The sequence below is a fragment of the Erpetoichthys calabaricus genome, chromosome 11, assembly GCF_900747795.2.
Source record: "Erpetoichthys calabaricus chromosome 11, fErpCal1.3, whole genome shotgun sequence".
Taxonomy (NCBI): Eukaryota; Metazoa; Chordata; class Cladistia; order Polypteriformes; family Polypteridae; genus Erpetoichthys; species Erpetoichthys calabaricus.
Genome location: NC_041404.2, coordinates 140,556,439 through 140,582,308, shown reverse-complemented (window position 1 = coordinate 140,582,308; position 25,870 = coordinate 140,556,439). Strand labels below are relative to the sequence as shown.

Genomic DNA, 25,870 nt, shown 5'->3' with positions numbered 1-25,870 from the left:
TCAAATCTCCCAGACTTACAACTGTTTATAAGGTTCTGTACCATATAACTTCTCTCCACTTTCCCTTCTACATTTATAACATCAGGCAATTAGGTGTGCAGTAAAAGACAAGCAGGAGGTAAGTTACATTTTAAATAATGTGTTATGAATAACTTGGGGGCTTCGCCCCCTGCTTGCTTCGCTCTCCAACCCCCTGGCCTGCGCTACACGCCAGCCACTTTGCGTCTCTGTCACTCGTGTATGTGGATTTTGATTCCGTGTTTGGAATTACATCATGACAACGCAATGTATAACTACCCATAAGTGAACATCGTTTCTTTCTCTCTACAAGAAATGTGTCTGACAATAACATTCACACAAATGACAAAATGATTGATGAGTGTGCGTGGCTATGTGGGCAGGACTTTTCCAAATCTCTTTGCATAAGCTCTTGTATTGTGGGGCTTGAAATTCTCTTTCACGGGATTTCACTTTCAACAAACAACAAATCTTTTAATTGTCGCTGATACGCCTCCTCATTGGGTAGAAACACTACTTTTCCCTGATGGCAACACGAATTAGAGGATCTACAACTCTCCAACTTAACCTTTAAAGCTGAACAATATCTGCATACTTCTGCCACATCACCTATGTCCATATATTCAATCTCTTTTCGCTGTTCCGTTATTTCACCGAGTAATAATTTCCATTTGTTTGCGCTAATGCGACCTTTACTATCAGTTTTTTGAGACTTTCGAATTTTCGTACTTTCATTATCTCTAACCTGCTCAGCATGTGTACCGTGCTAATGTTTTGAACCTCTTTACGACGTTCTACTTTGTCATCTACTCTTTGTCTTTTATTTCTGGCCCCGGGTGTGGTTTAATCTCTTGGCACAAAGTCTCTTCTCGTGGGACTTGAAATTATCACTCTGAAAAAGTCACGTCTCGTCCCAGGATAAAAAGTCTTGTCTCATGCCAGGATTTTTTTACATAATAGAGAAATTATTATTATCCATCCATCCATCCATCCATTTTCCAACCCGCCAAATCTGAACACAGAGTCACGGGGGTCAGCTGGAGCCAATCCCAGCCAACACAGGGCACAAGGCAGGAACCAATCCCGGGCAGGGTGCCAACCCACCGCAGGACACACACAAACACACCCACACACCAAGCACACACGAGGGCCAATTTAGAATCACCAATCCACCTAACCAGCATGTCTTTGGACTGTGGGAGGAAATTGGAGCGCCCGGAGGAAACCCACGCAGACACGGGGAGAACATGCAAACTCCACACAGGGAGGACCCAGGAAGCGAACCCGGGTCCCCAGGTCTTCCAACTGCGAGGCAGCAGCGCTACCCACTACGCCACCATGCCGCCCATTATTATTATTATCCATCCATCCATCCATTTTCCAACCCGCTGAATCCGAACACAGGGTCACGGGGGTCAGCTCGAGCCAATCTCAACCAACACAGGGCACAAGGCAGGAACCAATCCCGGGCAGGGTGCCAACCCACCACAGGACACACACAAACACACCCACACACCAAGCACACACGACAGCCAATTTAGAATCGCCAATCCACCTAACCTGCATGTCTTTGGACTGTGGGAGGAAATTGGAGCGCCCGGAGGAAACCCACGCAGACACGGGGAGAACATGCAAACTCCACGCACGGAGGACCCAGGAAGCGAACCCAGGTCCCCAGGTCTCCCAACTGCGAGGCAGCAGCGCTACCCACTACGCCACCATGCCGCCCATTATTATTATTATTATTATTATTAAATGCTCTGTCTAATCTCAGACATAACTTTAAATGGTGCCCATATTCCTCTCCTTCTGTTCCTACAGTTTGACTCCCGTGCCCAGAGGTTGTCCGTCTAGAGCAGGGGTGTCGAACTCCGGGCCTGGAGGGCCACAGTGGGTACAGGTTTTCATTCTAACCCTTTTCCTAATCAGTGACCATTTTTCACTGCTAATTAACTCCTTTTCCCTTCATTTTAATAGCCGTGTTTTTAAGGATTCAGTCCTCTGAATTGATTCCTTTCTTCATTAAATGGCAGCCAAACAGAAATGAGACGTGAAACGAGCCAACAGATGACCAGCTAAACTGGGATTTCAAACTCCAACCAATTTCACTCCAAACAGTCTCTTAATGAGAAGCTGATTCTTGCTGTTAATTAAATCCGTTATTTAATTCAATGGCTTGTTGCTGCTCTCATTCTGCTACAGCAGACATTTCCAAATCTGTTGATTTTTCTATTTTTTCTAAGAACATTTTCAAAATGTTTTGGTGACCTGAGAGATCAACCTTACTGAGACCGTCACCTTTATTTATTTTCAGATATTGTGTGATGGACACAGGTGAGCTGGTCATATGGTGGCTTGTTTGATGTCTCATTATTGTTTGGCTACTAATTAAGGAAAAAGAGACAATTAAGGGGCCCGAGTCAAGTTAATTAAAACTAAAGCAAAAGAAGTTAAATTAGCAGTAAAAACGGCTCACTAATGAAGAAGATGGTTAGAGTGAAAACATGCAGCCACTGCGGCCCTCGAGGACTTGTTTCTTGACACACTTCTGCTGAATAATTTGTTAGTTGAAGGTCCTCATGTTGGTGTGTCACAGAGAGGATGTGCAGCGTCGTTCATAATGTTTTAATTCTCTCCTCCACTTCTACCTCCAAGGAGTCCAGATCCAGAGTACATCCCATATCTGTGCCTACCCTTTTAATTAGCTTGTTGATTCGGTGTGCCTCTCTTGAAGTGATGTTACCAGCTCAGCAGACCACACTGGCCATCACAGAGGATGTCACACCACGCATTAAAGGAAGGCAGTCACCTAAGGAAGAAGAGTCTGCCCTGTCCTTTCTTCTATAGTTCCTTTATGTTCGGAGACCAGTCCAACCTGTCAATGATGTGGACCCCCAAGTACTTGTAGGTGCAGACCACCCCTACATCCATGGCTGGACATACTCTATGGTTTTCGAAAGTCAGTGACCAGTTCCTTGGTTTTGCTGATTCTCCACGGCAGTTCATGCAGCTAACGAAGTGCAGAAGATCCTCCACAAGGTGTTAGCAGTAAAAACGACTCATTAATGAAGATGGTTAGAATGGAAACATGCAGCCACTGCGGCCCTCGAGGACCGGAGTTCGACACCTGAGGTCTACAGCAGTGTTTCCCAAACTCGGTCCTGTGGACCCCCTGTGGCTGTAGGTTTTTGTTCCAACCAGCTTCTGTTTTTAATTGAACTCCTGGACTAATTAAGTGATATGTTATGTCCCAAGTTGTGTGTTTAGGGAACAATATAGAAAATAGAAAACTAAGTTTGCTAAAAAAAAAAATATTAAAATGTACCAAGCAGTTATATAGGAATAATGTATTTTTTTTCTTTTAAACAGTATTTTCATCTTAAGTTTCATTCTACTTTTCTAAGTCTTCTAATTGTTTTATTAATCCATTATTTACTAATTAGTGGGTCTGACTCTAAAGTAGTTGCAGCCTTTGATTATTCCATGTTGTTTGCCTGGGTGTCTGATTTGCTCATTTTAAATTGTCATTATTAAGATACAACGAAGGGGAAAAACTGCACAGAGAAAGGGCAAAGTATAATAAAATCAACAAAAGAGAGTTAAGTATTTAAATCTGTAGCAAAAGCAGAAATATTTCTAACTGCATTATTATCAATCTTTAATTTAATATTGTTTTTTGTATCAGTAAGGTGCTGCTGGAGTATGTGAATTTCCCCTTGGGATTAAATCTATCTATCTATCTATCTATCTATCTATCTATCTATCTATCTATCTATCTATTATATAGTGCCTTATCTATCTATCTATCTATCTATCTATCTATCTATCTATCTATCTATCTATCTATCTATCTATCTATAGGCTATGATAACTGGCCCCAGCGTGAGTGTGGGCTTCTGATGGACGGCTGCTTTCTGCTTTGTGTACACATCTGCCTGTCCTTTGGTGTGTGCAAGGAAGACTCATTCACCCGCATAGAAACCCATGTAGACACAGGGGAGAACTGACTGTGAAGATGCCGCCATTCCACACGCAGCAGAATGCCATGCTGCGCCCCTCACCATTTTAGATGACCTACCTGCTTCATGTTGCACAACAACAGCCAGCCTTGCTACTCCAACTCATTCAGATTCTTGATTTGTTAAACATGGGTCCATTTTCAGATGTGGCCATAGATTCATGGTCCTGCAGTACCCAAAACATAAAAACACGTTTTAGACAACCAAAACTAGAGAATGAGAGATGCACAGTCAGTGATACAGACTCCAAATATGGTGGCGGCATTGACAGGGCTTTATATTAGGGGTGTGAGGAAGCAGATGAATCCAAGACGTGCTCAACCCCTTGGGTGGGTAGTGACTGAAATGGGGCACTTTACGGGACAGGATCTGTTATTTTCTAATTGCACTTCATGCACCTTTCAGTCGCATCAAAATACTGTTGCAAGAGTCCTTACACAAACTAATACGCTCTTCTCAATCTACATGCTTCCATTATGTCAGATTATCTCAGGGCACAACGTGAGCTACCACAGCTATGCTGATGACACACAGCTGTATTTATCCATTGCACCTGATGACCCTGATTCTCTTGATTCACTAACACAATGTCTAACTTGTATCTCAGAATGGATGAATAGTAACTTTCTCAAGTTAAATAAAGAGAAAACTGAAATCTTAGTGATTGGCAATAATGGATACAATGAGGCTATTAGAAATAAACTGGATGCATTAGGATTAAAAGTCAAAACGAAGGTAAAAAGCTTAGGGGTAACTGTTGACTGTAATCTAAATTTTAAATCGCATATTAATCAGATCACTAGGACAGCATTTTTTCACTTAAGAAACATAGCAAAAGTTAGACCTCTTATATCATTGAAAGATGCTGAGAAATTAGTTCACGCGTTTCTTTTCAGTCGACTAGATTACTGTAACGCACTTCTCTCAAGATTACCCAAAAAAGACATAAATCGTTTGCAACGAGTGCAGAATGCAGCTGCTAGAATCCTAACCAGGAAAAGAAAATCCGAGCACATCTCTCCAGTTTTGATGTCACTACACTGGTTACCTGTGTCATTCAGGATTGACTTTAAAATTCTGCTTATGGTTTATAAAGCCTTAAATAATCTCGCCCCATCTTATATATCGGAATGTCTGACGTCTTATATTCCAAATCGTAACCTCAGATCCTCAACTGAGTGTCTCCTTAGAATTCCAAGAGCAAAACTTAAAAGAAGTGGTGAGGCGGGGCGCCTTCTGCTGTTATGCACCTAAAATCTGGAATAGCCTGCCAGTAGGAATTCGCCAGGCTAATACAGTGGAGCACTTTAAAAAACTACTGAAAACACATTACTTTAACATGGCCTTCTCATAACTTCACTGTAATTTAAATCCTGATACTCTGTATATCCAATTCATTATACTAACTATTCATGGTGGCTCTAAAATCTGTACTAACCCCCACTCTCTCTTCTGTTTCCTTTTCCGGGGTCCTCCACCATCTACTCAAAGCACCGTGATGTTCCAAAAATGATGGATGGATTAAAAGCCAGAAGTCTGTATGACCATCATCATCAAGTGACTCCGTGAGAACCCTAACTACCAAGAGGACTATTTCATTTATGTTAGGTAGAATGCCCAGAGGGGACTGGGTGGTCTCGCGGCCTGGAACCCCGACAGATTTTATTTTTTTCTCCAGCCTTCTGGAGTTTTTTTTTTTTGTTTTTTCTGTCCACCCTAGCCATCGGACCTTACTCCTTTTCTATGTTAACTATCCATCCATCCATCCATTTTCCAACCCGCTGAATCTGAACACAGGGTCACGGGGGTCTGCTGGAGCCAATCCCAGCCAACACAGGACACAAGGCAGGGAACCAATCCTGGGCAGGGTGCCAACCCACCGCAGTCTATTTCAACTAATGTTTACTTATTTTAATTTCTTATTTTGTCTTTTATTTTTCTTTTCTTCATTATATAAAGTACTTTGAGCTACTTTTTGTATGAAAATGTGCTATATAAATAAATGTTGTATTATATTGTATTATATAATATGTCCTTGAGTCGTTGCACTGGCTTCCTGTTAAGAATGGCTCTGATTTCAAAAGCCTCCTTCTAACATAGAAAGTCTTAAATTTTCAAGGCGCTGCTTACTTATCTGAACTAACAAAACAAAATGCATATTGAGATTCTGAGGATTCATAAAATAACAGTGGGAGGTCCAGCTTTTGGTCATAGGGCACCAAAGCTGTGGAATGATCTGCTCACTTCAGTCTTTGGCTTTTACCCCTTAATAAAAGGACACGTGTCTGTGTATGTGTTCATCGTTCTCTGTCTTATGTTTATGTTTCATTTTGAATAAGTATCAGAAAATGGATGGAAACACACACACACACAATTGTGTGAATGTGCACCAAGATGACTAAAATGAAAGGAAACTTATTGACTTGGCGGTCCCAATCCTCATGAGGTGGTATACAGGTGTGTCAGTGGTATAAAGGAGGGCCCAGTGGCAGTTCTGGACACACGTCTGTTGAATAACTCGTTAGCTGAAAGTCCTTATTGTTACTTTGTCTCAGAGAGGATGTGCATCATTGTTCACAATGGGACTCAGTTTTGTTTTCATTGCTGCTACCTTCAGTTTTTTTATACTCTCATGTAGAGAAAAGCCAAGCAAAATGACACCTTTTATTGGCTAACTAAAAAGATTACAATATACAAGCTTTCTAGGCAACTCAGGCCCCTTCTTTAGCTGCCTCCCATGTGCACGTGTGTGACAATATATATATTGTGAAGGACAGCATGCATGTGCAGGCGTCATGGTCGGGATGGGTTCTGATCCCATACGTGGCTGGGAGGCTCGTAGGATGGGAGGACAGGGGGAGATAACCTGGCAAGGCTATGGGCTCCCCCAATACAACAGATGCCAGCTTCCCTGGGTGACGCTACCAGTGCAGACACCTGCAAGTCATGCTGGGAAATGGAGTCCAATAGAACAGCCTTGTTGTGTCCCATTGGTGCCACCAGGAGGTGCTGCAATTATACATAATTCCTACTCCTTGAAACTTCCATTTGAACTGGAAGTGCTTCTTAAGTGATTCCTAAGAAACAACAACAACAACAACAACATTTATTTATATAGCACATTTTCATACAAAAAGTAGCTCAAAGTGCTTTACATAATGAAGAGAAGAAAAATAAATGACAAAATAAGAAATTAAAATAAGACAACATTAGTTAACATAGAAAGGAGTAAGGTCCGATGGCCAGGGTGGACAGAAAAAAAAAAAAAAAAAACTCCAGAAGGCTGGAGAAAAAAATAAAATCAGTAGGGGTTCCAGGCCACGAGACCTGCCACATCCAGGTGAGTTGGAGTCGGGAGGCAGGAGGACAAAGCACGCCTGGATGTGCAGAGGAAAGGAAGAACGAGAAGAGTGTGGATTTGTGCTGGTCTGTAGTAGAAAAGTCTTTTTGTAAGGTAATTGATAATAAGTGATCATTTATTACTTGTAAGGTAATTGATAATAATAAATCACTGATTTGAGCCCAGGGACTTGTGTTTGTGTGGTGTTGTCTGAGGTTTGAGGTTCTGCACTGCCCCTACTGGTCACAATTTATAAAATTTCATATATTATTATTACAAATACAATACATATATTACATATTTATAAATATATATAATTATTTATCTGTTTATTTATTTATATAGTTATATATAAAACAACACCAACTGCTTGGAGTTGAGTAGCACGGCTAAATACAAAAATAGAATTTAGAAAATTAATGAGTAAGACTTTCTCTTTGACTTAAATATTTAAAAAAGGCACAATTATGTTGAAAAGGAGGTGTCAAAAATGAGGCTAAGGATCTGTGCTGGTATCCAGAAGGTTGACGGTTCGAATCCCCGTCACTGCCAAAAGAGATCCTACTCTGCTGGGCCCTTGAGCAAGACCCTTAACCTGTAAGTGCTCCAGGGGCGCTGTACAATGGCGGACCCCGCACTCTGACCCCAAGGGGTATAAGAACACTAACAGATTCTTAATACAAGAAATTGTATAAGGCGAAATAAAGAACAACAAAAAAAATATCATTTCCAGCAGCTGTGCCTGCGCATTTGTGCAGCGCACTGACTGCATTCTGAGTGATCGGCCAATCCCATTCAAGGACAGCGCAGCTCTGCGCAGACTCCCCTCTACGAGAATAACAGATGACGCTTTCTAGGATTCCATGTCCCGAACCCTTATGAAAGAATCATCGGTAGACTGCGAGCTCCTGGGAAATATCGGCATTTTCATTGGCTTTGATGGGGAAAGGCATTTCTAGAAGGTTTGTCTGCGCATGCCAGCATCGGCTAATTCGAGTTCATGGAGATCGGCCAATGTAATTTAAGGCAGACGCAGCTGACTTCAGGTTGCGCTTTCTAGGATTTGATGGCGGTGTAATTTCTGTACGGGTGGTCTTTGGACTACGAAATTCTTGGAAATGTATTGTATGCAAGCTACCCGCTTAGATGTCGGGCAAAGTTACGTTTGATGTGTCCTTTTTATATCCCGGTGTAATGCTCGAGTAAGTGTTGAAACAACAGCACAGCCTCTAAAATAAAACGAATCATTAGCTGTGTGGTTGTTTTAACGACGAAGCAAACAAAAATATTGCATCGATTACCTTATGAACATTGTTTTCCGGTATGTCTTAGTGAAATGGAGGCATCCGCAATACGACCCCGCTTGCAATAAAGTGGTTTTGCAATATTTTGTTTTATATATGCAAGCTACGCAATTTGACTTGGAATGTAACAATTAGCTGTACGGGGCATCGAAGCGATTATAATCGTATGAAATCAAACAATGCTTAAAATAAAAAGTATCCAATAAAGGTAAAGCCCATATACCCACACATCCACATAAAACAAGACAGCAGGTCTGGCACAATTCCGACTTTTTTTTGAGAGCTTTCCACCTTTACAGCGTTCTGCAATACACGCGACCGACTGAGTTCAATATTGACATCACTCTTAAACGGCCACAAGGCGAGACGGCAGCAACTCCCGCCCATCGACGCTTTCATTGGAGGATGGAGATTTAGTTACCTTATTTGGTAAGATAGTGACACACTGCGGGCAGCAATTGGCCAGAGACTACCGTAATTCATTGTACGGCACCACCCTAGAATTTTACAAACACTGCGCGTGATGACGGGAAATGTAGGCTCTGTGGTGCAACGTGAGAGCTTGGCTCTGAAAACTACTGCCAAGTTTTAATGAATGAATACAAATAATTCAGCTAATTATGTTAAAGTAATGTAAGTAAATAAGGAACCTTTAATTGTATTAAGATTTTAACTGTGATCCTTGGGTGTTCCATGCTGGTATGACAAGAGAAAAAGTGTGAAACTGGAGGGACAATATGGGTCAGGCAGAACGATTCATTTTTCCTTTCCTCGGGTTTGAGAATGATGTGGACCACAGTTAATGCGTTTTAGAAACACCATGTGACATATTAAACGCGTAATACTAAAATAAATATGTATTGGTTACATAAACTCGTTATCCCCAAAACAGAGTGATCTAAATTCGTTTCCAATTAAATGCTCTTCGTTGCGAATCGCTGATGCAATTTTTTAAACTCTTCATCACAGTCTTTCTACATTCCAACTAAGTCTTAAATCTGTTTGCCACGACCCCCGACATAACTCGAAAGCCGAGGCTATTCTTGTAGCTTTCGGCGTACTTATTAACCAGTACAGACTACATTTCCCATCACCCCCTCGTCGGGCCCGCCTTTTAACGTCACACGTCAATCAGCGGGACAGGCTCTTTCCACTGGAGCTCTAACAGTAAATATTTGTGTTTGCTTAGCCGGCTGTAATGGTGGATTACTGAAAGGTGCAACAGAGAAACCGAAGGATTGAGCCGCCGAAAGAAAGCAGTCGAAGTAGACGCCGTCGCCCTCCTCTGTCGGTGAAGATGGATGAGTTAAAGCACCAGGTGATGATCAACCAGTTTGTGTTGACGGCGGGCTGCGCTGCGGACCAGGCAAAGCAGCTTCTTCAAGCGGCTCATTGGCAGTTTGAGGTGAGGACTGTGTGCTGCTCTGCCATGTTGAACAGGGGGCTCTGCTCGGGGTGTCATGCAGCGGGACGAGGAGGAGCGACGCGAGGACTGAAGGGCGCTGAGAACGATTTGCGGGGGCACTACACGTTCTGCCTTCTAATTTTACAACCCCCTCAACATTATATATATATATATATATATATATATATATATATATATATATGCACACACACGCACGCACGCGCACGCCTCCCCCCAGTTTGGATACCTCTGTCACGGTCGACCCCCCCCCCCAATACGCATACAATTACACACCCCCGCAACAATCACTGAGACAGGAACACACAAACCGCACCACGTGCACACATCCAGACACACACACACACACACACACACACACACCGCTCCGCACGCATCAGTAAACGCGCTCACGAACGCGCACTCCCGCATCACGCGCTTAGAAATGAACGCAGAAACGGGCAGCACGTGCACAAGTAAACACACACACGTACACTGAGACAAACGCACTCAAGTCGCCCCACGGTGCGATTAACGCACAGGAATACCATACAGCAGACATGTGGAAAGTCCCCGTCGAGCTGTTAATGCATTCTCTCCTCTTACATTGTTAGAAATTGGAAAAACGCAAACGTCCAACCGTATCCCACCACTTGGCTGATTGTAATACAGTGTTGCGGCCATGTAAAACATCTGATGAAATGACCAGATCCTAACCCATGTGATTCGTGTAGATTGGATTCCAAACAGTCTACAAGTTGTTCATTTCTCCTAAGAAAAGCGTTAGGGTTAACATATTGCTATGTCGAAGTTACAATTTTCATTTCGCCAAACTCAATTCACATTGAGCCACGGAGCTTTGAGAGGTGACGGGGCGCGTTGAACCTCCGGCGGCAGGATCTTCACAACCCCATGGGCTGAGTTGGACACCCGGTGACCTCCATCGTTTCATGTCCTTTCATTTCCCATGACAACATCACGGAGAATGAGTTCGGGAGACTGCACCTTTTCTGCTACTGTACACACTTTTTTAAAGAATACTTTCCCCAAAAAATGGTAAATCTTTTTTTCTATGTTACCTACCTCATGATGTTGGTTGTGATGGCAAGAAAAAATTTCCTCATGTTTTCGTGCAGAATGGAGAGAAAGAAAAAAAAAATGATGATGGAATAGAAGCCAACAGTGACCAATGGCGTACACCGGTAAGTGGTGTGAAAAACGTCCATTTTGTGGCAATCTCTGGTGTCACTTATCCAATTGTGTGCCCAAAATGTACAAAGTGCATGATTTTTCTTGGTAAAAATATTGTTAAGATACTTCTGGGAAAATCTGCAAACATCATAGATGGTAAACTAAAGCCTCGAGGGATTGTCTTTTTGAATCGAAGATCCGTCCCCAAAACTCCACCTAAGGTGTTTGTCAAGGGTCCTGTCTTCCATTTAAAAAGAAAATCCTATGAGACCTAACTTTCCAGTTTATGATGTGCACCAATTCCTTAGACCTTCTGTTTTTAACAATATTTTAGCAAAAACCGCACTTTTTTTTTTTGCAGGCTTTAAGCATACAACTGGATAACTGACACGTGGATTATGCAACATGAATAACGTGATTTTTTTTTTCCTATGGACATTTTCCCACTTCTTTGCTCTTTTACAGAATTGGCCATTATTGGCTTGTATTACATCATAAACTTTTTTTTTTTCTTCTCTCAGTTCTGCATGAAAACATGAGATTACTTTTTTTTTTTTCTCGGCCATCTCTACAATCTCCTTGGAATAAGTAGCACATAAAAAAATTGGGTGGAGTGTTCCTTTAAGTAAAAACTTCACACAATATTTGTACCATTTACATACATTTACCATGGTGGTAGTGGTCACACTGCACTCCAGGGTTCATGTGTGTGGGGGGATTAAAATATTGTCCCATTAAAGCGGCATGAGGAATGCTAAATGGAGTGCAGAAGAAAGTATTCAACTCTGCATGATGAAACCATTTGACGCACATGCTGTTCAATAATATTTAGGAACAAATAACACGAGTCTCAGAAGACAAAGGCATATTTCAGGGTTGTTATTCCCCATAAGATTAGCATTGTGAAAGGTTTCAGGTGCTGTCTTTGGGAAAAGCCTTGATAATATTAAAGTAAAACACACAGAATGTGAAGATGTGCATCTTGGGGGGATTGTGACGGCGCTTTGGGTCAAGCCAGTGCTCCTTTGCTTTGTAAATTCAGAATATCACCTTATGAGGGTACAGGAGGCATTCCAAAAATATTAAAGGAAATATGCAAGCTATGAAAAATGAGTGATTGAGAAAAGAAGTACACATATGGGTACTAATTAGAATGAAACATACAAGGTGCAAAACATCCATTCATCTCTGGGTGAGTGTGATTTATGACTTGAGCAGCCAATATTATAAAATAGGTAGCTGCATCTGTGACCAGAATTGAAAGTGTACGTATCACGACTTTGATTCTACAAAAATTCACAATGGTGCCCATTATGGAAAGAAGCGGATAATTAAAACGAAAACAGCAGTATTGATATGCTGGGCTCTGATTCCCGGGAGTGTTAACAGTAATTAAATGAACCTTCATGCTGGCAAAATACAGAGGACAGCCCACTAATATGATGTGTGTGTGTATGTTATGACAAGTATATAGTGAGTGTGTGTGTGTATATATATATATATATATATATGTGTGTAAATGCATATATGTTCTGTATGTATGTGTGTGTGTTTGTGTGTGTGTATATATATATATATATATATATATATATATATATATATATATATATATATAAATGCATATATATATATACACACACACACACTCAGTATATATATATATGTGTGTAAATGCATATATGTACTGTATGTATGTATGTATGTTTGTGTGTGTGTGTGTATATATATATATATATATATATATATATAGGGTGGCGCAGTGGTAGCGCTGCTGCCTCGCAGTTAGGAGACCTGGGTTCGCTTCCCGGGTCATCCCTGCGTGGAGTTTGCATGTTCTCCCCGTGTCTGTGTGGGTTTCCTCCGGGTGCTCCGGTTTCCTCCCACAGTCCAAAGACATGCAGGTTAGGTAAATTGCCGATTCTAAATTGGCCCTAGTGTCTGCTTGGTGTGTGGGTGTGTTTGTGTGTGTCCTGCGGTGGGTTGGCACTCTGCCCGGGATTGGTTCCTGCCTTGTGCCCTGTGTTGGCTGGGATTGTCTCCGGCAGATCCCCGTGACCCTGTGTTCGGATTCAGCGGGTTGGAAAATGGATGGATATATATATATATATATCTATATATATATATATCTATATATAAAATGTGCTGTATGTATATGTGTGTGTGTGTACACACGGTGGAATCAGAAAGTCTTCAGACCTTTCACTTTTTTCACATTTTCTAATGTTGCAGCCTTGTGCTAAAATCCTTTGAGTTAATTTTTTCCCCCCATCAGACAAGACTCAATAGCTTAGAATGACAATGGTGAAATAGAATTTTAAGGATTTTTTTATTTTTATTTTTTTACAAATTTGTTAAAACAACTGAAACAGGTATTCAGACCCTTTACTCATAGTTGTGGCATCAATTTCAGCCTGGAGTCTTCTTGGATCTGATGTGCAAGGCTGCAACCTAACAAAATGTGAAAAACTGAAGAGGTCTGAAGACTTTCTGAATGCACTGTGTGTGTGTGTGTGTGTATGTGTGTGTGTATATATATATATATATATATATATATATATATATATCTCTTATCAAAAAAAAATCTTTGGGAAGGAGACTAGGGAGATGAGACGTGATCTTCTTAGAAGACAATTTGAAGTCCCGTGAGATACATTTTAACTTGCTTCCAGCTCTTAAAACAATGACAAACAAAACACACAGCTCGCCAGCAACAGAAAGCCAGCAGATGATCCGACCGCTTCTCCTTAGCTTGTGATCAGCCAAACCCCCCCGACCCCACCCCCTTTCACAACGCGAGCTGCAGAGACACTAAGTGGCAAAAGGACAGCTGCTGTACAGGCTTTGAAATGATCGGGCAGCGAGACCAGCAGAACAGGCAGCTCGCCTGCACCAGAAAGACAGCAGATGATCCGACTGCATCTCCTTAGCGTGCATTCAACCGCAACCCCTTCACAACGCGAGCAGCGTTATACGTCCTGCGAGAAAGAGATGTAACCACGTCCGGGGTCGGAAATAAAGGACAAGTATTGTTTTTACAAAAGTTTTAAAGTAAAAGTGGAAATAATGCATATGTAACAATTCCCATGAAAATAACAATCTCTTTAAATCGTATATCTGGTAAACCAAACCGAGAGATGGGCGAGTGAAGCGAGCAGGGGGTGCAGCCCCCTAGTAAATATATATATAAAATATAAACACAGTCATATGAAAAAGTTTGGAAACTTTTTTTTCCTTTCAGCCTGCATAATAATTGACTCTCCTTTCAACATAAAAGATAACAGTGGTATGTCTTTCATTTCCTACGAACATGTGAGTACTGCGGTGTTTTCCAAACAAAGATTTTTAGTGACGCAGTATTTAGTTGTATGAAATTAAATCAAATGTGAAAAACTGGCTGTGCACAAATGTGGGTCCCCTTGTCATTGTGCTGATCTGAATGCCTGTCACTGCTCAATGCTGATTACTTACAACACCAAATTGGTTGGATGAGCTCATTAAGCCTTCATAGACAGGTGTGTCCCATCATGAGATATAAAGGTATTTAAGGTGGTCAATTACAAGTTGTGCTTCCTTCCCTTTGACTCTCCTCTGAAGAGTGACAGCATGGGATCCTCAAAGCAACTCTCAAAATATCTGAAAACAAAGATTGTTGAGTCTCCTGGTTTAGGGGAAGGCTACAAAAAGCCATCTCAGAGGTTTAAACTGTCACTTTCAAGTGTAAGGAATGGAATCAGGAAATGGAAGGCCACAGGCACAGTTGCTGTTAAACCCAGCAGGTCTGGCAGGCCAAGACAAATACAGGAGCGGCATATGTGCAGGATTGTGAGAATGGTGACAGACAACCCACAGATCACCTCCAAAGACCTGCAAGAACATCTCGCTGCAGATGGTGTATCTGTACATCGTTCTACAGTTCAGCGCACATCTGTGTGGCAGGGTGATGAGAAAGAAGCCCTTTCTGCACTCACGCCACAAACAGAGTCGCTTGTTGTATGCCAACGCTCATTTAGACAAGCCAGATTCATTTTGGAACAAAGTGCTTTGGACTGATGAGACAAAACTGGAGTTATTTGGTCTGAAAAAAAAGCAGAAGAAGAACACCGCATTCCAAGAAAAACACCTGCTACCTACTGTCACATGTGGTGGAGGTTCCATCATGCTGTGGGGCTGTGTGGCTAGTTCAGGGACTGGGGCCCTTGTTAAAGTTGAGGGTTGATGAATTCAACCCAATATCAAAAAAATCTTCAGGATAATGTTCAAGCATCAGTCACAAAGTTGAAGTTACGCAGGGGTTGGATATTCCAACAAGACAATGACCCAAAACACAGTTGGAAATCTACAAAGGCATTCATGCAGAGGGAGAAGTAGAATGTTCTGGAATGGCCATTACAGACCCCTGACTTGAATATCATCGAAAATCTATGGGATGATTTGAAGCAGGCTGTCCATCAAATTGAACTGAACTGGAGAGATTTTGTATGGAAGAATAGTCAACAATACCTCCATCCAGAATCAGACACTCATCCGAGGCTACAGGAGGACAGCGTCGAGAGGCCAAAGGAGGCTCAACTAAGTATTGATGTCACATCTCTGTTGGGGTGCCCACATTTATGCACCTGTCTAATTTTGTTATGATGCATATTGCATATTTTCTGTTAATCCAATAAACTTAATGTCACTGCTGAAATACGACTGTTTCCATAAATCATGTCGTATATGTGAAGGAAGTTGCTACTTTGAAAGCTCAGCCAATGAGAAACAAAAATCCAAAGAATTAATAGGGGTTCCCAAACTTCTTCATATGACTGTGTACAGTGATATATATATACACATACAGGTGCATCTCAATAAATTAGAATATCATCGAAAAGTTAATTTATTTCAGTAATTCAATTCAAAAAGTGAAACTCATATATTATGCAGATTCATTACACACAGAGTGATTTATTTTAAGCGTTTATTTCTTTTCATTTTGCTGATTATGGCCTATAGGTAATGAAAACTCAAAATTCAGTATCTCAGAAAATTAGAATATTTCATAAGACCAATATGAAAAAAAAAGATTTTTAATACAGAAATGTTGGCCTACTGAAAAGTATGTCCATGTATGAACTCAGTCAGGGCTTCTTTTGCATGATGCGGCGTGGCATGGAGACAATCAGCCTGTGGCACTGCTGAGGTGTTATGGAAGCCCAGGATGCTTTGATTGCGGCCTTCATCTTGTCTGCATTGTTGGCTCTGATGTCTCTCATCTTGATAGATTCTCTAAGGGGTTTAGCTCAGGTGAGTTTGCACAGTGACACTGCGGTCATTAAACCAGGTATTGATACTTTTGGCAGTGTGGGCAGGTGCCAAGTCTTGCTGGAAAATAAAATCAGCATCTCCATAAAGCTTGTCAGCAGAGCTACGTGTGAAGTGCACTAACATTTCCTGGTAGATGGCTGCGCTGACTTTGGACTTGATAAAACACTGTGGACCAACACCAGCAGATGACATGTCAGATTCACTTTCAGATGACAGTCAGTTTTGCATTTCATTTGGAACTCAAGGTCCCCGAGTCTGGAGGAAGAGTGGAGAGGCACAGAGTCCAAGTTGCTTGAGGTCCATTGTGAAGTTTCCACAGTCAGTGATGGTTTGGGGATCCATGTCACCTGCTGGTGTCGGTCCACTGTGTTTTATCAAGTCCAAAGTCCGCACAGCCGTCTACCAGGACATTTTTAGAGCACTTCACGCTTCCCTCTGCTGACAAGCTTTATGGAGATGCTGATTTCATTTTCCAGCAGGACTTGGCACCTGCCCACACTGCCAAAAGTACCAACATCTTGCAGTGTTTATCACTGTGCTTGATTGGCCAGCAAACTCAACTGACCTAAACCCCATAGAGAAGAGAGGAAGATGACAGACATCAGAGCCAACAATGCAGACGAGCTAAAGGCCACGATCAAAGCATCCTGGGCCTCCACAACACCTCAGCAGTGCCGCAGGCTGATCGCCTCCAAGCCACGCTGCATTGATGCAGTCATTCATGCGAAAGGAGCCCTGACCAAGTATTGAGCGCGTAACATGGACATTCTTTTCAGTAGGCCAACATTTCTGTATTAAAAGTCAGTTTTTTATTGGTCTTGTGTAATATTCTAATTTTCTGAGATACTGAATTTTGAGTTTTCATTACCTGCAAGCCATAATCAGCAAAATGAAAAGAAATAAAAGCTTGAAACATATCACTCTGTGTGTAATGAATCTATATAATACGTGAGTTTCACTTTATGAATTGAATTACTGAAATAAATGAACTTTTCAATGATATTCTAATTTATTGAGCTGCACCTGTATATACACAGATATCACTTTGTCACTGGGTGCTTTCTACAGCAGCTGAATAAATTATAAATATTATTTTATGGCAAGCAACAAACCCCCTGTCACACGCACACACACACACACACACACACCCCAACCGGACTAAAATGAAAGGAAATCTATGTATACACTACCAGTTTTTCTCCAGATGTAATCAGTTGCAATGCAATGAATGACCTTAAATGGTGAAAAGGTAAGCGGTTAACTGCCTGAGGTGTAAAGTTAAAGTTTAGGTTAGCAAAGTCTGAAGAAAAAAAAAAAAAAGGAAATTTCAGAATATTACAAATGGGCCTTCTTCAGGGAACAACTAAGAGGCTTCATCCTACAGATGTTCTGCAGCCATTCAGGTTAATGAAGCCTTGCAACAATTTGCAAAGGTGTCCCAACTTCTGTTGATTACAGTAATCCCTCCTCGATCGCGGGGGTTGCGTGCCAGAACCCCCCGCGAAAGGTGAAAATCCGCGAAGTAGAAACCATATGTTTATATGGTTATTTTTATATTGTCATGCTTGGGTCACAGATTTGCACAGAAACACAGGAGGTTGTAGAGAGACAGGAACTTTATTCAAACACTGCAAACAAACATTTGTCTCTTTTTCAAAAGTTTAAACTGTGCTCCATGACAAGACAGATGACAGTTCCGTGTCACAATTAAAAGAATGCAAACATATCTTCCTCTTCAAAGGAGTGCGCGTCAGGAGCAGAGAATGTCAGAGAGAGAGAGAGAGAAAAGCAAACAATCAAAAACCGATAGGTGCCGTTCGAGCTTTTAAGTATGCGAAGCACCATGCGGGAAGCATGTCACTTGACAAAGCAGCTGCAAGGAAGCCCTGCAAGGAAGGGAGCAATGTGAAGGTAATCTTTCAACGTTTTTTTTGAGGAGCGTCCATATCCTCTAGGCCAGTGTGCGAACAGCCCCCCTGCTCACACCCCCTCCGTCAGGAGCAGAGAATGTCAGAGAGAGAGAGAAAAACAAACAATCAAAAATCAATATGTGCCGTTCGAGCTATAAAGTATGCGAAGCACCGTGCGGGAAGCAAATCGCTTGACAAAGCAGCCACATGTAAGCCCAGCAAGGAAGGGAGCAATGTGAAGGTAGTCTTTCAGCGTTTTAAGAGGAGCGGCTGTATCCTCTAGGGGTGCAAACAGCCCCCGTGTTCACAATATATTTGAGGAGTTTTATTTAATACGTAATACGAGCTCTGGTTGGGTAGCTTCTCAGCCATCTGCCAATAGCGTCCCTTGTATGAAATCAACTGGGCAAACCAACTGAGGAAGCATGTACCAGAAATTAAAAGACCCACTGTCCACAGAAATCCACGAACCAGCAAAAAATCCGCGATATATATTTAAATATGCTTACATATAAAAGCCACGATAGAGTGAAGCCGCGAAAGTCGAAGCGCGATATAGCGAGGGATTACAGTACTTAAAAAACCCCTCTGTCTGCCTTAAAGCAGAGTTGGTACAGACTGTGGTCGCTACACCCTCTGAAGCAGTGACAGGTAGTGTATATAAGTGTGTGTTTATTTGTGGTAATGTTGGATCAGTAGTAAAATTTTGACTTTGGTATTAATACAAGCTTTCGCGCCTCAGTACCAAAACGGTTCTGAACCAAATAACCAATAAGTACATCACTTCCCACACCCGGCTTAAATCCAAGCTCTCACACTGTACCACACTTTTACTTCCCCCTTGATAGCTGTGAAATCCCTATCACGTCGAAGCAATAAGGAGTTTGGTTTGGTTTGTGGGTGTCCCCCATGGAGTTCCCATACTGATACTGCAAACAGAAGAGGGGCTAAGCTAAGCCCAGCTGCCAGGTGTAGGCACACTTACACTTGTACACACATCACCTTTGTGCTGCACAGGACAGGAGGGGGGGGGGGGGGGGGCACACAGACTATATGCAAGGAGAGTCATTTACAGAGCAAAGCCATGGCAAGCTTGGCCATGTAAAAGTAACCAGCCACAACACAACACGTTTTGGTCGGGGTCCGGGGTTCAAATGCTAATTTTGTGGGTCCCAATCAAGTAACTCACACCATGTTATTTCTCTACAGTCTTTGGGTCCAATCATAGGAGGCGTACGTTCACACCATAGATGGGCATAAAGGTCATTCTCATGGAATATGGCTGCTTAATGTTTAACAGCCATCTGCCTGGAAAAAGAAACGAACGCACGGGACGGGACAAGCAGCGGGTGTTCACAAGTGTCTGAGTGTCACTTGAGATTTCTGCACACTGCCGCCATCAATGCATGTGACCTATAATACAGGGCCTATACAAAAAAGAAAGTTTTCCCCATTTTATTGTTAAACAACATCGAATCACTTTGGATTTAGTTTAGCTATTGTGACACTGATAGCCCGAAAAAGACTCTGGAATGTCAAAGTGAAAAACGGATCTTCTAAGGCAAAATAACTGATGGTGTAAGTATGCAGAGCCCCCACTTAAGGTGACACACGTAAGTCATCACTGGGGCAGCCCGCTGGTTTTGGGTACCACGGAAATTGTTCAGTGGAGATCACCTGTCAGGGGGGTTTTGGTTGATTGTAGTATAAATGGCCCTGAGTATGGAAGGTCTAGCTTGGGGGTGAGTCAGCATGGTGGGCTAAGCTACACAGAAAGAACACTCCGAGGAACTCCATGAAAAGCACAAGTCAGGGGATGGAGACAAGAAAATAACCCCAGTTAAATCAACCCTGAGGAAACAGAGCAGGAGGTTTTTCCACAATAAGCTGAAGAAGGTGGGGGGGGGGGGATTGGGGGGCAGCTAAGAGACCTACGAGAAACTCTGACAGAGTGACAAGCCACTTTGGCTAACGTTGGAGAGAATACAGAACCTGAATACAGAAGGTCCATCTTGTGGGATTTGTCAGCATGGTGGTCTGACCTTCACAATGAAGACCTAAAGAACACTACGAGTGGCTCGGCGAAAAGCGCAAGTCACAGAGGATTTGAATTTGGTCTTTATTTTGACATCTGATCAACAGAAAAGGACTCGTCTGTATCAAAGTGAAAAGAGGTCTCGGCAAAGTGGTCCCAATTATTTACTAATATGAACCGCAGTGTAACAGAAGTGCTCATCAGGAATCTGTCGCTGGGGACGGGGAGGCCTGGGCTGACCTGCTGAGTCTCCTGCCACCATGACCCGCATTAGGAGAAGTGGCTTCAGATGACACGATAAGTGTTCAACCCTTTAGGTCTCCATTTAGTAGACCGCAGCCTTGACAGACTCGAGTCTGAGTTCACAGCGCTGACATTTTTCTTTCTAAAACTGATGAAGCTCTGCCAGGTGTCATGGAGATTGGGAGTGAACGGCGTTTGACAAGTCCAGCCACGAATTCTCAACTGGATTGAGATCTGTATTGTGACTCATCCGCTCCCAAGGCATTAACTTTGCTACTTTTAAGACATTTCTCTGCAGTTTTCGATTTAATGCTTGCTGGTCTTCTCCCAAGGTGAGATAATATGTAGTGTTCAAACGTGCTACTGGATGACGAGAACGTAGAACCTCCTTCAGCTGACTTCAGAGGCTCCCAAGGTACCTTCTGCTCTCTTTGCCACTCTGTTCTAAAGCTGCCACTGCTGAAGCACCCGGGCACAGTTTATGTCTGCACAGCCTCTCCAGTGTTACCCACTGTAGCTTGTCACTCCATCACACTTTTCAGAGGTCTCTCGGTGGCTCCACTCACTTGTTGTCTTCAGCTTTTGTGGGCAACCTACTCGAGCAGCTTTACACGTGTGCCATACTCTTTATTGATTTACCTCCGTATTCAGTGACTTGGATGTTTTCTTGTCTCTGTCTCCTGATTTGTGCTTTTCGTTGTGTTGCTCTGAGGGGTCTTCATGGTGTAGGTTAGACCACCATACTGAATCACAATAAGTTGGATCTTCCATATTCAGGAGCATTAACACTACAATCAACTGAAATCCCAGACAGGTAGGTGATCTCCATTGAACTAATTGTGTGACATCATAAAAGCAGTTGGCTGCCCCAGTTAATGATTTATGTGTGTCATATTTTTTTTGGGGGGGGGGGGTGTACTCATGAGATCAATTATTCTGTGGTTTGTATTTACAATTAGTTTAGACTACTTTGCAGAGATCTGTTTTCACTTTGACATTAAAAAGTCTTTCTTGGGTACTCGGGTAAGGCCTTTATCCTGTAATTGCTCTGTCCTGGGTATGACGTTAATCTGCATCCAGCCCTGCAAGGAGGCCCTCCAACCTGCAGGGGAAAGACCTGGGGGTGGTGGCAGAATTGGCACTCCAGCCACCATAAACAAACCTCACACTGGTTCAATTCCACCTGAATTAGTGTGGTGCTGAGGTGTCATCCGTCGCATGGCTGCACTCGGGTCCTGATCTGGGATCCAGAGTTGGTTTGTCATGTGGTGGGTGCGGCAATGCGCTGGATCAGCGTGCGCTCCTAACCTCCTCTCCTCCTCCTTGTCCTCGTCTTGGTCAGTGTCGATGTAGTACCTCAACTCTTGACAAACTGATTAAATGCTATTATATTTTGCATAATTTTTTTATTGTTATTGGTATGATATGGTGGAATCTGAGTCAAGTAAATCGCTGCCTGAGGAAAAACCTTATACACGGCAATCATCAGTTCTGAAATCATACCTATAGGTGAGTCTTTCATACAATCCAGCATACCAACTGAAAGGATTACTTGTCTTGCATTCATCTGGACTGGCATTTTTGCAAAAATAGCAAGAAGTTTAACAATTTGCATTTCACGAATAACCTCTACCTGTATATTGTGTTGCTTATTAAAGATAGAAATTACAGTCAGCTAAAGGTAGTCTTGATTTTACAAACCTAGGTTGCCAATCAGCTATTGTATTACACTTATTAAGATGAAGTATTCAAGGGGTATCAGATTTGGCCTGATAAGACTTTTTATCTTTATTATTCAAGACACTCGCCATTTTATCCCCTTCAGAATTATAAACAATAGCCTTTATCATATTGGCCTGTGACGGATTTATCTATCCATCTACTGTATCTGTCATATAGTACCTTTCAAGGCCATCTATTTTTTATTGTGTTTTGTATCTATCTGCAACATAGTGCTACCCCCCCACATATATAAACCCAGAGCCGGCGGAGTGGTGGCTCTGAGGCTAGGGATCTGTACTGGCAATCGGAAGGTTGCCGGTTCGAATCCTGTAAATGCCAATAGGGACTCTGCTCTGTTGGGCCCTTGAGCAAGGCCCTTAGCCTGTAATTGCTGAGCGCTTTCAGCAATGAGAAAAGCGCTATATAAATGCAAAGAATTATTATTATATATTATAAATAGGCAAAAGGTGTAAAAATAAACGTGTGTGTGTGTATATATATATATATATATATTAAGAAGGACATATGCACTTTAATTAAACGATACACCCCCCCCCCCACTGATCATACTGACTTAGTCACCGCCACCCACCCCCCCAATACTAAATGTTTTGCTATATATTGCCTTTGATTCTTGTAAGTCTAAGCATTATCCTCTGATGAAGACCCCTGATAGGGGTTAAAAGCTCAGGAATAAAAACTATTTTATGATACGTGATTCGTTTTTTCTCCCTTTGTGGATCTCCAACTGCAAATTATATATATATATATATATATATATATATATATATATATATATATATATATATATATATCTATATATAGTGTGTGTGTGTGTGTGTTGCAGTTCAAAGTTGGAGTCTTATTGGGAAAATCAGTCAGACTGACCAAGACGGCATCTCAGAATTTCTTGTTTTTTATTTTTTAAAATTCTTCTGAACTGTAGCTGTGATATCTTTCACTTGGATGTTAGAGATGGCGTTGAGGAAGTAAAGCTGGAAAAAATATTAGTTTATGTGTTTTCATTTAAGGCTGTAAAGCAAAAAAAATGGGAATATTTTTAAGGGGGGGGAATTATTTTCTATACCCACTGTATCCCTATGGAGTCCCTTCCCTATGTTTTTTCTAATTTAGTTTCTTTCCTTTTTGTCTGTCTGTCTTTCTTTCTGTCCTATCAAACAAACACAGAGTGCCTTTTCTATCCCTCTGTCTGCTATATAGTGACATCACTGTCTTTCTATCTGGCCCAACTATAAATGCCTTCCCAAAGTTTCTAATATATACTTGCACAGTATTTTTATCAGTGTGCTGCTGCTGGAGTATGTGAATTTCCCCTTGGGGATTAATAGTGTGTGTCTATCTATCTATCTATCTATCTATCTATCTATCTATCTATCTATCTATCTATCTATCTATCTATCTATCTATCTATCTATCTATCTATCTATCTATCTGTTATATAGCGCCTTTCACATCTATCTATTATATAGCACCTTTCATATCTATCTATCTATTATATAGTGCCTTTCATATCTATAAATCTATTAATTTATTTATTATATAGTGCCTTTCACATCTATCTAGCTATTATATAGTTCCTTTCACATCTATCTATCAAATAGTGCTTTTATTATCTATCTATCTATCTATCTATCTATTATATAGTGCCTTTCATATCTATAAATCTATTAATTTATTTATTATATAGTGCCTTTCACATCTATCTAGCTATTATATAGTTCCTTTCACATCTATCTATCAAATAGTGCTTTTATTATCTATCTATCTATCTATCTATCTATCTATCTATCTATCTATCTGTAGTAGCTGTCACATCTATCATATAGTGCCTTCAACCTTCCTTTCTGGCTACCTGTTTGTCTCTGTAATCTCCTGTTGTGCCCTCTTTACTTGATTTATCGTTTATCCATACATTATTTCTGTATTGCCTTTTTTATCTATGTGTTCCATCATCAGAGATGTGCGGTTTGCTTGTTTATGCCTGTCCTTTTCACAGTTGGTTCAGTGACTGTCCTGCCTGCTTTGAGACCCCCCGGGTGCCTGAGCCCCTCTTCCTGTCTGCCGTGTTCCCCCCCAAGTCCATTTTGCTCCATGCAGACACAGGGCGTCCACTAACCTGAGTGAAGAGCAGCAGCGCCTGTACTCGAGGATTTGGGTTCTGTGCTTTCACTGGTTTGTGAATTTGACTTGCAGGATGTGCGCAAGGCAACTACAGCTGTGCTCTTTTTCTCTTTTCTAGACCGCACTCAGTGCATTTTTTCAAGAAACGAACATCCCGTACGCCCACCATCATCAAATGGTGAGTATGAACAGAATGAATGCGCCTTGATCGTGTGCTACTTTTCTGGGCTTCTCCCGTTACTGTTATTGTTGTTATTACTGAGGTTATTATGGAAAATTCCAGCGGTTGGGCATGTTGTGACGGCAGCAAAACAAACCTGGCATCGCTGTAACCAAGTGAAACTGAGCAGACGTATAATAACAAGAGGCAAGTGGCGTGTGCTCGGTTGATTTGCAGTAACTGGGTGAGATGTAATGCAGCTACTGTAACCAAAGGCAATGAGATAAGATGAGTTGAGGCGAGGGGCACAGAGCTTAGCCCCCATTTACCCAGGCTAGCGGGAGAGGAGGAGTAGCCGGACAGCGCTGGTGCTTGGGTATACAAAAATGAGTGACAGGAAACTCGTGACTCGCGGGTGGGGGGACCCGGTGACACTAAAAGAGCAGTGAGACCAGGACAGGGACGAATTACTACAGGAGGGTCTGCCAGCTACACTGCATGGAGCAAATTCTTGGGCCCACTGTACTAATCCTGGGTAGCAGGGCCTCCATTTACTCTCAAAACAGCCTCTGCTCTTCGAGGTTTGGCCTCCACAAGATGCTGGAAATGTTCCTTTGAGATTCCGGTCCATGTTGACATGATTGCATCATGCGGTTTCTGCAGATTTGTCAACTGCACCTTCACACCGCTTCTCTCTGTTGTTCTCCCGCATCCTCAAAGGTGTTCTGTTGGATTCAGATCTGGTGACTGGGAAGGCCGCTGAAGAACACGGAACGGGCCATCTTAACAGCATTATAGGCCCCCGGGCAAAGCAGTGCACTGGGGCCCCTACCTACACAACCACTTAGCAAATCACAACATATGTAGATTAGCATGGCCCCAGGGGGCAACTGCCCGGCGTGCCCATGCGTTAAGACAGCCCTGCATCACATCAGTTTGAGATGACTTTTGCTGCATTTTGAGGCTGGAGGTAGTCATTAGAAGATGGGCAAACTGTGACCATGAAGGGGCAGCAATCTTTAAATAGGCTGTGCCATTCAGGTGATGATTGATTGATTTGATTGCCCCAAAGTCAGTCAG

At 42.1% G+C, this 25,870-nt stretch overlaps 1 protein-coding gene across 1 annotated transcript in view; it reads left to right on the top strand.

Moving 5' to 3' along the window:
• The first annotated feature begins 9,820 nt into the window (after positions 1-9,820).
• Positions 9,821-25,870, top strand: part of LOC114661029 (UBA-like domain-containing protein 1) — a 34,311-nt gene continuing 18,261 nt past the window's right edge. Inside the window, 2 exon segments of the mRNA XM_028814120.2 lie at positions 9,821-10,086; positions 24,749-24,808. Coding sequence (XP_028669953.2) covers positions 9,979-10,086; positions 24,749-24,808 — 168 coding nt within the window. The 5' untranslated portion in view covers positions 9,821-9,978.